This window comes from Camelus ferus, chromosome 10, assembly GCF_009834535.1.
Source record: "Camelus ferus isolate YT-003-E chromosome 10, BCGSAC_Cfer_1.0, whole genome shotgun sequence".
Lineage (NCBI taxonomy): Eukaryota > Metazoa > Chordata > Mammalia > Artiodactyla > Camelidae > Camelus > Camelus ferus.
Window position 1 is genome coordinate 57,084,124 of NC_045705.1, and position 12,264 is coordinate 57,096,387.

The 12,264-nt window shown below is 35.0% G+C and overlaps 1 protein-coding gene across 7 annotated transcripts in view; it reads left to right on the forward strand.

The window, feature by feature from the left end:
• The window catches only part of NUP98 (nucleoporin 98 and 96 precursor), an 81,640-nt gene that overhangs the window by 14,568 nt on the left and 54,808 nt on the right, over positions 1 to 12,264 (forward strand). For 4 of the 7 annotated variants that reach the window (XM_032489229.1, XM_032489228.1, XM_032489230.1 and 1 more), the window contains 8 exons: positions 74 to 175; positions 283 to 459; positions 1,832 to 1,971; positions 3,272 to 3,379; positions 4,428 to 4,608; positions 5,963 to 6,126; positions 9,002 to 9,139; positions 10,462 to 10,600. In XM_032489229.1, the coding sequence (XP_032345120.1) occupies positions 74 to 175; positions 283 to 459; positions 1,832 to 1,971; positions 3,272 to 3,379; positions 4,428 to 4,608; positions 5,963 to 6,126; positions 9,002 to 9,139; positions 10,462 to 10,600 (1,149 nt within the window). The remainder of the gene's footprint in view (positions 1 to 73; positions 176 to 282; positions 460 to 1,831; positions 1,972 to 3,271; positions 3,380 to 4,427; positions 4,609 to 5,962; positions 6,127 to 9,001; positions 9,140 to 10,461; positions 10,601 to 12,264) is intronic. The other 3 variants (XM_032489231.1, XM_032489234.1, XM_032489232.1) reach the window with 2 other exon arrangements.

Sequence of the window (12,264 nt, forward strand, 5' to 3'; positions counted from 1 at the left end):
GAAATATTAAAGTACTCTTTTGTCAGGTCACCTGACTTAGATTTTATTCTGACCCTGGATTTTGCTTTATCAGATACTGGATTTGGCACTACTAGTGGAGGGGCATTTGGAACATCTGCATTTGGTTCTAGCAACAATACTGGAGGTCTGTTTGGAAATTCACAGACCAAACCAGGTAGGGACTTTATTTGGAATACAGTTGGTTTATTCATAGCTGGTATAGGACTTCACTTAGTGATTCCAATCTGTTTAACTTGTTTTTTCCCCTCTCCATCTCTCCAGGAGGATTATTTGGTACCAATTCATTTAGCCAGCCAGCTACCTCCACAAGCACTGGCTTTGGGTTTGGCACATCAACAGGAACATCAAACAGCTTGTTTGGAACTGCAAGCACAGGGACCAGTCTTTTCTCATCCCAAAACAATGCCTTTGCACAAAATAAACCAACAGGTTTTGGGAGTAAGTAGACTATCATTGGACTTCTGCATCAAACAATTTGATTTGCTTATTGAATGTGTTCTCTCTTCTTTTCCCCGTGTTCACCCACCTCCTTTTTCCACCAGATAGCAAAAAGATAGGGAGAGGAAAACTTCAAAATGTATTGAAAAGTTTAGTAGGCTGGAAAGAAGCAGGGTATGTACATTTCTCCAAGACTGGTAATCTGAGGAGCACTGGTATTTAAGGGATATGCAGAGGAAGAGGTGCCTGATACAGAATGACCACAGAGAATGGAATGAAAAGCCAGGTCAGAGTAGTGTCATAGGTGTCAAGACAGGAGAATTTCAAGGATGAATGTGTAGTCAACCATAGTGTACTGCAAGGGCACCTTCTTGTCTCTGTTTCACATTCGGTTTTAAGAGACTAAAGCAGGAATGACAAATGCTGGATGTGACGTGGTTACTCCTCCATTCCTTGTCCATGGCAGGTGTTTTTAATTGATGGCTTCTTTCTCTTTAAGTCTGAATGTGGCCTTGGTTTACTTCTCCACACAGTACTTTGACACAACCATTACTAGTTGCACAGGTGTGCCCTGTGAGTTGATGCCATTCCCAGCATGAGTGTGACAGAATGAGTAAGTTAGCCAGCTATCAGTATTTTACAAAAGGGAAGTTGCTTGAGGGAGTGTTGAAATATTTAACCATGACAATATAAAAGGCAATTTAAAATACTAATTCAAAAGAGATGTGCCTGTTTAAACTATGTATTAGAACATGTTTTTAGAAAAGAAATAGTTTGCCAGTGAGAAATCACATTCCTCTTGACTTGTTAATTATGATGGCACTTAATATTAAATATTGGCAGATAACTTTGTATTGCTTACTGATATTTCTGGCACTATATATATATATATATACTTCTTTAGAAGTAATATCTTATATTAAAAAAATACATTCTTTTTATAGCAGTTAAATTCTCTTTTATGTAATTTTTAAAAACTCATATATAAATAAAATGTACTATGACCCCTGTTCAAGTCTGTTGTGGTAAGATGTTTTTAGAAAGACAAGTTCATTCAGCAACTGGTCTTACCAAGAGAAATGAGATAAAATGTATGATGAAACAAACTTTCAGCTTGTCTTCTAAGTATGCCCAAGGACTTTATGGACACTTAGGTAACAAGGATTCAGGCTTTGTTTCACTTCAAAGTTGTGAGCATAGAACATGTGTGTCTATATCAGGTTATCTGTTTGAAGGTACTTGCTGGGAGATTTGAAAGATAGAAAATCTGAGGATTGAAAGTAATGCTTTAGTGCCACAGCCCAATTCCAAGATAGTTTACGATTCTTAAATTCTTTACTGTTACCATCCTGTTTTTCTTTCTAATTTATAGATTTTGGAACAAGTACTAGCAGCGGAGGACTTTTTGGAACTACAAATACCACCTCCAATCCTTTTGGTAGCACATCTGGCTCCCTCTTTGGGCCAAGTAGTTTTACAGCTGCTCCTACTGGGACTACCATTAAGTTTAACGTAAGTATTTTCTTCCAATCTTTGTGGAATGCATTTCTCTCTCATTTGTGTGTTTCTTTGCAGGACGAATCATAAAATTTCTCCTCTTCCCAGTTATGCACAGCTACTCTTCCTGAAAGATGTGTTAAGAACAAAATCTGTGAATAGTTGTGTGGTAGACAGGAAAAGTCATGAATCATAAATCTAGATTATAATGTATATTTGAAGTATGCTCAGATCAATTAAATTTATATTCACAAGGTTGATTACAATAGCTAGTATAAGGTTGAACTTGTATTTACCGAGTTCATAATTGGCCTCTGAATGGTCAGCCATTCTTTATAGAAATAAAGAAGGAATGTTTGGGCAAACTGTATAAAAATCACTGAAAATAGGGTTTCTTTAAGGAGATATATGGAATAACTCATCAATATTCTATGTGCCAGGTAGAAATAAAGCTTTATTGGTGAAATGGTAAAATGAGGCAGTAGAGCTCTGTGTTTTCTTCAGCTTTGTTTTGAGATAAGTTGGGTAGAAGGTTAGAATGAAAGATTTTCTTTATGAAAATATGTGGAATACCCCTTGATGTAAGATACCACTTATTGTGATTGATGCAGTTGCTTGGGAAATACTTAGGATAGGCTGGCTGTATAGTTAGCCTAATGGAAATCTCTGGCAAAAATAGGGATTGGCAAAAGTTACTAAAACTTACTCTGGAAAATGAATAATTTCTTAGGCAAGGTGGTGAATTCATAGTACTGAATTTAAAATAAAGTCAAATGTAAGTGATAGTGAAAAATACTATGTGTTGTCTCTTGGAAAGTACAGTAATTGAGAAAACTGACAATATAAGTAGGAATCTTTACGGCCGTGCCTTTTGCCTCATAAGCTTGTATGGGGAAGAAAAAGGCTTCCATATTTCTTAAATGTAACAATAGTTATAAAGCATACACTTCAGAGCAGAGTAGGAGGTAGAAATCAGAATTGAAGGTTTAAATGTATATATTGGATAAATTGGATAAAGTTTTCCTTATGCATGTAATAAGCATATTTTAGTAGATAATTGGGTGGCTTGGTTATACAATTAATCTCTGGGTTTTTGATAACAATTACTGAGATTGACTTACGCAGATAACTTTGATATAGGAAGAGATCAAAAGTGCAATGTTAATCGAGCTCTCTTGAAACCATCTTGTTTAGTAAAAGACCTAGGGAACTGGTTATAGAGTTTAGTGGTTGAATTGTGTCTGAGTAGGGCTATAAAGCTTGGACTTAAACATTTGCTTTAGACTTTCAGATTTGCCTTTGTCTTCCTTTGCAGCCTCCAACTGGTACAGATACTATGGTTAAAGCTGGAGTTAGCACTAACATCAGTACCAAGCACCAGTGTATTACTGCTATGAAGGAATATGAAAGCAAGTCACTAGAGGTCAGTAAAATGCAAAACAGAGTATCACCCTAACCTTTTGATTCTGTTGGAAAGCAGCTTAAAATTTTTTTTTAATTATTTTTTAGGATTTATATAAGAAACTAACATTAACCAAATTACTTTTTAAATTAATATTAAATCTATTGTTTTAAGCAGGGATGATACTCATCTTGTACATACCAGTACAGTTCTAGTCTGTTCTGATTGGATGTTGCTCATACTGTTATTGGCAATGTATGCATGTATGTGTGTGCATACATCTGTTTTTAGTAAGCTTAAGTTTTCCTTAAGTGAACCACACCCGTGTAACCAGGATCCAAATCAAGACACAGAGCATTACCAGCATCCCTGATGTCCCCCTTGGGCCCTGCTCCCCTACTTCCAGTCCTCCCCTTCCAAAGGTAGCCATTATCCTGACTGCCTGTGTTTTGTCCATTTTTGAACTTTATATAGATGGAATCTTATATCATGTCTGTCTTTCAGCACTGTGAGGTTTATCCATGTTGCATGAAGTTGTAGGTTGTTCATTATCATTGCTATGTGATAGTTTGTTGTACATTTTGACTGCCATCTCTGATTGTAGCTGTTGCTTCTTCTACATCCCAAACTGCTTTTTTTGAGTATACAGAAATGCACTGACCTGTAAGACAAAACTGTTGAAACTTTATCCCTTCTTTTCCTAAGTTTTCTGAATTCCTCTGAATCCTCCATCTTTTAATTAGCTAATCTTTACATTTGGGGTGGCAATAGACTATTAGATTATTGTGTAAAAGAAAGTATTATTGTCTATAAAAGAAAATTGAAATTAAGATGTGGTTGGTCCTTTGGCCTGTAGTTTTATGGCAATTATGGTATGGATTTTAATGTCCATTATACACTATTGAAAATGTTTTTCTATAATGATACTGTTAACATTCTGTAGTGTTCTGTTTTTTAGTTATGGTTCCTGTGTGAACATAGAAATTGAACACAAAACTCAAGTATTTAGTCTCCTAAGTAATTTTTGTGGCTGCATATTAATTTGGAATATGTCTTGCCCTCACTCTAGGAACTTCGTTTAGAGGATTATCAGGCCAACCGGAAAGGCCCGCAGAACCAGGTGGGAGCAGGTACCGCGACTGGCTTATTTGGGTCTTCTCCCGCCACCTCCAGTGCAGCAGGACTCTTCAGCTCTTCCACCACGAATTCAGGTTTTGCATATGGTCAGAACAAAACAGCCTTTGGAACTAGTAAGCACTTGACATTATATTGGGCCATGTTGAGAAGGGACAGACAAGTAAAAATGTATTTGTCATTTTAGGATTAAGTGCTATGGAGAAAAGTGATTCAGGGATGCTGAAGGAGTAGGGAATGCCTGGTATATATGTGAAGAGAAATAGAATTTTACATATGGTTAAGAAGGACTTCATTAATAGGTGGCATTTGAGCAGTGACCTGCAGAAGGTGAAGGATAAAGCTGTACAGATTTCTAGGGGAAGAACATTCCAGCTAGTGGAAACTAGAAGTCTAAAAATCCTGAGTTTATGCCAAAGAGGAGAGGACAAGGGGAAGTACTAGAGGATATAGGAACACTGTATTTTATAGGACTTTGTGAGCCAGTGTCAATATTTGAATTTTTATTTCATTTGGGAAGCCATTAGAGGGTGTAGAAAGAAAAGTCATGTGATTATCTATAAAGGATCATTCAAAAGATTGGTATATTAAGAGTAGATTGTAAGGAAGCAAGAGTGGAAACAAATCAGCAGTTGCCCTATCCACATGAGAGATGTTGGTGGCTTGGATTAGAATAGTGCTATGGAGATGGTAAAAAATGTCAGATTCTGGACCTAGTTTGAATGTTTGAATTCAGTTTGAATTGTTGGATTGATTTGATATAGGATGTGGAAGAAGAAAGTCTAGGATGATTACTAAATTACTTCATAAAAATACTACTTTTGCAAAGGTAATACATATATGTGGTATAAAGTTCATGAAACACAAAAAAAGTAGGTAACTGAGGGTCTTTTCTTTTTTTCCCCTAGCCACCAGTTTGCCTCTGTAGAAATAAGCAAAAGTTAGATTTTTTTGGTAGCCTCTATAGAGATATATATACACACACAAATACACAAATGAATACATATTTAAGTGGCATTTATATTCTTTTCAGTTTTGGTATTCTGTGATTTAGTTTAGCCATGTATTCATTATTAAGTATCATTATTGTTCCATACTCTATGCTGGATATATTGTTATGAAGAGAAAGCCGTTGTTCTCAAGAAAATTTAATCTAACAAGGTTAAAATATACACATAGACTCTAAGTGCAGTGTGGTATCTTGTAAAATAGACAAAAGCTATGGGCTCACAAAGGAAGATTACTTAGCCCAGCCGGGATTCTTGGGGTCAGAGTCTTAGTGTAGGAACTGGGTGAAGAGTTGGGTGAAGAATGGAAAAGGAAGTGATTATCCAGTTTGAGTAGTGAATAAATGTAGGGTAAGTGAGATATTTAATCAGTAACATAGACTATTGCAGTATCTAGATAATGTGAGGTTTGTTGGGTATTTTTCCCCGATTTATTTTTCCTTTTCTTCATTCTTCTTGAAAGGTACGACTGGATTTGGAACAAATCCAGGTGGTCTCTTTGGCCAACAAAATCAGCAGACTACCAGCCTCTTCAGCAAACCATTTGGCCAGGCCACAACCACCCAGACCACTGGCTTTTCCTTTGGTAATACTAGCACACTAGGACAGCCAAGCACCAACACCATGGTAAGGAAACAGGCCTTATTTGTAGACTTAAGGCTTCTAATCACGTCAGACTCACAAGTTCTATCGCTACTGCAGTTCTGAAGGGTTGACAGTATGTAAAGAGGACAAAATCTTCGAATAATTAAGACATAAATTCCAGTCCAGGCTCTACTCTGTGTTCAATGAGAAGCTGCTAAACAAGTCACTTACCCCTTCTGAGCATGTTTTCTTAACACTAAGAGCTGCTTAGTGTCCTTGAATTAGCCATCCTGAAGCTATAACTTAGGACATTGACTCCAGCCCTCCAATAGAGTATAGGAGAAAATATTTATAAACTACAGGCTACATTTCAGAATGTTCTTTCCGCTCATTCTCTTAAGCAGAGTCAAGCAAAGAAGTTTAATTCATTAAAATAAAGAAGGGAGAGCTAATATTCATAGTCATATTGGATAATTACTACTTCTGTCCAGATAATAAAAGATAAAGTGTTTACAATCATTACCAGTTTATTTTTAGGGACTCTTTTAGGGAAGTATAAAATTAAAGATTAATTTGAGGTATGATTTATTGATTGGAATACTTGGAATTTACTTGGTCTTACAATTAGTGATACTTTGCCTGATTTAAAAAAAAACAAGTACAGATAGACCCAAAATCTTCAAAAGGATTATGCACTATGATCAAGTGGGATTTATCCTAGGAAGGTTGGTTCAACATATTTTCATATTAATGTAATAAACCATAAAATAAAGGACAAAAGCCATATTGTCACCTCATTAGGGGCAGAAAAGATATTTGACAACATTTCATAATAAAAACACTCAACAAAGAATAGACGGGAATCCGGCAGAGCGAAAACAATCTTGAAAGAGAAGAAAGCTAGAGCACTTCTCAATTTTAAAACGTACTATAAAGCAGTAGTAATGAAGACAGTGTGGTACTAGCATAAGGTAGTACTGCACATAAATCGGGAATACAAGTGAGAGTCCAGAAACAAATCCTCACAGTTAATTGACTTTCAGCAAGAGTACTAAAACAGCTCAGTAGGGAAAGAATAATCTTTTCAACAAATGGTGTTGGGGTAATGATTTTCCAAATGCAGAAGAGAATGAGAATCTTTTCTTCACACAATTGTGGTAAATATAAAAGTTAACTCAAAATGGATCAAATGTTTAAATGTAGAGGTGAAACTAAAACTCAGAGGAAGAGGAGTTAGGCAATGATTTTTTAAATAATACCCCGAAAGTAAAAGCAGCAAAAGGAAAAAAATAAAACTTCTTCGAAATTAAAATTTTTTGTGAGTTAAAGCAAAAAAAATACCCACAGATGAGAGAAAATGTTTGCAAGTCATATATCTCATAAAGGACTTGTGTCCAGAACAACAAAGAACTCTTAAGATTCAATAATAGGCCATTAAAAAAAAATGGACCAAAGACTTGAGTAGACATTTTTCCAAAGAAGATACACAAATGGCTAATAAGTGTATGAAAAGATACTCAATATCAGTAAGTAGGGAAATGCATATCAAAATGGCAGTGAGGTATCACTTCATATCCACAGTAGGAAGGCTATAAACAAGAAAATATGTATATATCTACATATATCGTATAAACATAATGAGTGTTTTCAAGAATTTGGAGAAATTGGAACCATCATGCATTGCTGACAGGGATATAAAATAGTGCAACCACTTTGGAAAAACAGTTTGGTGGTTCCTCAAAATGTTAAGTATAGAGTTACCATATAACCCAGCAATTGCACACCTGATATTTCCCTAAGAAAAATGAAAACACAAGCACTTATACACAACCGAGCGTAACCAAAAGGTAGAAACAACCCATATGTCCATCAGTGATGAATGGATAAACAAATGTGGCATACGCATATAGTGGAATATTATTCAGCTATAGAATGGAATGAAGTACTGATACATGCTATAATATGGATGGACCTTTTAAACATGTTAAGTGAAAGAAGCCATTCACAAAAGACCACATTTTGTATAATTCCATTCATATGAAATGATTAGAATGGACAAATGTATAGAAACAGAAAGTAGATTAGTGGTTGGTTGCGTAGGGATGGGGAGTGACTGCTGATGAGCTTAGAGGTTCTTTTTAGAGTGATAAAAATGTTCTAAATTTGGAGAGTGGGCATGGTTGCACAATGCTGAACATAGAAAAAACCCACTGAATAGTCCACTTCAAATAGGTAAATTTTATGATATGTGAATTATGTCTCAGTAAAGCTGTTTTAAAACACCATGTTGAATTTTCAGTTCAGCTGTAGTTCATGAGTGCAATATTTTTCTTTTGTTGACTAATGCGTAAAAAATCTTCTTAAACAATGGATGATACAAACTTTGCTTATTTGGAATGTGTGTACTTTCTCGTAACGAATGAAGACTTTTTAACATTATGTTGCTGCCTCTGTCCAAATTAATATGACTATTTTCAGTTATTTGATTCAAAATCCATTTCCCAGCTCAGTATTAATAAGTTCTTTTGGCATAACTCTCTGAAAATGAAGCACCCTGTCATGCCTTTTTGTTTTCAGGGTAGCATCCCTATTACCTTGTAGAGCACAAGAGTTAGTGTAAAGTCTTTATAGCTGTCCACGACCTTGGAACTCATCAGACTTAGATATAGATATGAATTTTTGGTCCTGCCAATCAGGAGCTCTGACATCTTCAGCAAGTTTTTAACTGCTCTGAGCTTTATTTTCTTTTGGAAAATGGCTGTTTTTCAGGGTTGTTGTGAAGAAATGTCCTATGTAAAATATTTAGCATAATGTGTCACATGAACTTGGAAAAATGGCATCTATTATTATTAATCTAAGGTTTTTAATGACAGTTGACTATTGTAGGATATCTTGTAATCTAGATTACCTTTTGCAGGGTTTATTTGGAGTAACCCAAGCCTCACAGCCAGGAGGTCTTTTTGGGACAGCCACAAACACCAGCACGGGGACAGCATTTGGAACAGGAACAGGTCTCTTTGGGCAGACCAATACTGGATTTGGTGCTGTTGGTTCGGTAGGTTGTTACAGTTGACTGTAATTTGAAGATGTGTATAAATCTGTTAGAGGAATTTCTAAGAAAAATCTGACTGTCTTTTAAGTATTTTTAAACTTCCTTGCCTCAATACTTGTGTGCAGTTTTCTTCTGATAGCAAAATGTCACTCCAGTTGGTTAGTTTAAATTGTCAAGTCTAAATTGAGATGCTTTTGCTCTTAAAATCAGATAATTTTTAATTCCTATTTCTAACTTCTATTTTGGGTCATGAGTTGGTTTGATATTTGTGAATTAAATAGTTTTGGTGGTGATCATGTTGTTAAAATTGTTGGTATTCTCAAGATTTTGATGCTCCTGGACACTTCACTGAAATTTTTCTTTAAGTCATTTAAGTTAAAAAAAATTACTATTTAGGAATGTACTTGACCTAAAAATAATAGTAACTTCTGTACTACCACTTAAAGAAACTATATGAAAATCATTACAAAACAGCCAGTTTGTTTTATGTACCCACTGTAGCAAGCTTTGAACTGTAGTTTAAAGAAAAAGTCCCCAAATTGTGTGGTTGTTTTTGTGGAGATTTAAATCTGTTATTTCTTAATTTTGTTTGGGCAGCTAATTGAGATGAGACATTGAGAAAATTATATAATGCTACAGAAAGTTCTTGTTTTTTTTAACAACTTTATGGGATATAATCTACTTGCCATAAAACTCGCCCTTTTAAAGTTTAAAATTCAGTGATTTTTAACATGTTCACAGATTGTGCAACTTTCACCACAGTCAATTTTAGAACATATTTGTTACCATAAAAAGAAACCTCGTCCCCATTAGTAGTCACTTCTCATTTTCCCTCAGAGTCACCTCAGGCCTACTGTCTATTGATTTAACCTATTATGGACATTTCGTATAAATAGAATCACATCTTTTGTGATTGATTTCTTTCACTTAGCATAATGTTTTGACGGTTCATCCATGTTGTAGCATGTTTAAATTTTATTTTAACTGTTTATGCTGGCAAATTAAATGCATGATAAACATTTCTGTTACCAGGTAAAAAAATACTTGATTACCTTATTATTTTCTTCACTGAAATGTTATGTTTGCTGAGGGGTTACCGTCAACTTCTCAGGCTAGGAGCATTCTGTGTATGGTTACTCTTACTCAGATTAGTATATTTTTCTGATAGCTGTTACTCATCTTCATTCATACCTTTTTCATAAAACTTATGGTGTCTTCTCTCCCTTACCCCACACCCAGTCCAGTATACCTGAGGTAACCTCTGTTTACTGTTTAGGGTGTATCTTTATACTACTTAAAATTTTCCTATATTGTGTTCTTTTTAGACCCTGTTTGGCAATAACAAGCTTACTTCATTTGGAACCAGCACAACCAGTGCTCCTTCATTTGGTACAACCAGTGGCGGGCTCTTTGGTAACAAACCAACCCTGACTTTAGGAACCAATACAAACACTTCCAATTTTGGTACATATAAAAAGCAGGTTTGACTCTCTTAAAGTTACACTGACTATACCACACATCATTCTCCTGATTCATATGACTGGGAATATTTTTAAATTCTCAGGTAAGCTGTGGCTTGATGTGAGGTACCAGAAGGAAAGGTTTAAAATCAAGATCGTGGGTTGAGATGCCTGGAGGAGATGTAAATTGCCTTAACTAATTTATATTCTCTTGACTGCCTACTTAGGATAAAATGAGGCATTCAGCACATGTAGCAGTAGTAGTACCTTACAGAATGTTGGTTCTCTAATGAAGATAGATTTCTTTCAAGATAAAAAACATCATTTTCTTTGGATTATCTCACCAGTAATTGAGAAACCATAAGTGAAACACATTTGGTTGAGATAACACATTCTTTTAGACCAGGTTTCAAACAGGGAAGTAGTGCACAGATAAGATTTATGATTCTTTTTTTAACTTTTTGTTTTTTGAGATTTGATGATTTTCATTGAAAGTTGAAGCCTCTCTGATTTGGGGGTTTATTCAGTAGTTTTCCTATAGTTGCAAGTTTTAGTTTTGAATACATGCTCATTGGAAAAAAAATTGTAAAATACAGATAAGATTGAATAACAGAAAAACAAACTACTCTTCAGAGATATGCTGGAACATTTTTAATTCATTTACTAGAAACATTATTATATTATTTTAAATGTCTTTTATAACTACCTAAGTAAGTTTTTAAATAAATTCAACATAATGTGAGTTAAATCAGATATGAAAAGTTCATTTTATTACCAAGGGAAATAGCAATTAAAGTGTTTGTTAAGGATTTCATGTGCCAGACACATTATTAGGCTCTGCGTGTCTAGTGGGAGTTGAGTACAAACATATGGTCATTTGCCATAGGTCAGCAGTTAACAGTTTTTCAGTGAGTTTTTGAGTGACCTTGTACTGGAGGAAGAGTCTACATTAAGCATTCTTTGGGTGGTTATATGTTTTCATGGAAATATAAACTATGTGAAGGAGGTAGATAGGTCCTTGTCAGGTACCAATTCCTGAACTAATGTATTCAATTTGATTTTTATAATCCCTTTTGTTGTGTTGTTCATTCACTCCTAGTAATGATTATCATTCTATCTATAATTCTTTTTCGGCTCTACTCTATGAAAGAATGGTTTTGAGGAAGTTGACTTGATTAGCATGAATATCAATTTTGTGCACGTGTTTCTTTTTTCGTCTTTTTTTAATCAGTTTACAACGCTGTGCTGTGTCACTTTCTGGTATACAGCATAATGTTTCAGTCACACATATACATGCATATATTCCTTTTCATATTCTTTTTTCATTATGGGTTACTACAAGATATTGAATATAGTTCCCTGCGATATACAGTAAAAATTTACTGTTTAATTATTTTATATGTAGTATTATCTGCAAATCTGAGACTCCTAATTTATCCCTTCCCACCCCCTTGCACTTGTTTCTTATTTATGAAATAAGATGGGAAAGATACTTAAGGGTTAAATCAGTGTTTTTCAACCTTTTTTTAAATCACTATCACTTCCTCTTCCCCACGAAGCATTTGTAGGCCTTTTTTCCCCTTAATCATCTTCTCACCCCACAAGGTTTTAATACCACATGTATACTGTGTATCTGTATGTGTACTATGGCCCTTTGAAAGTTCATAA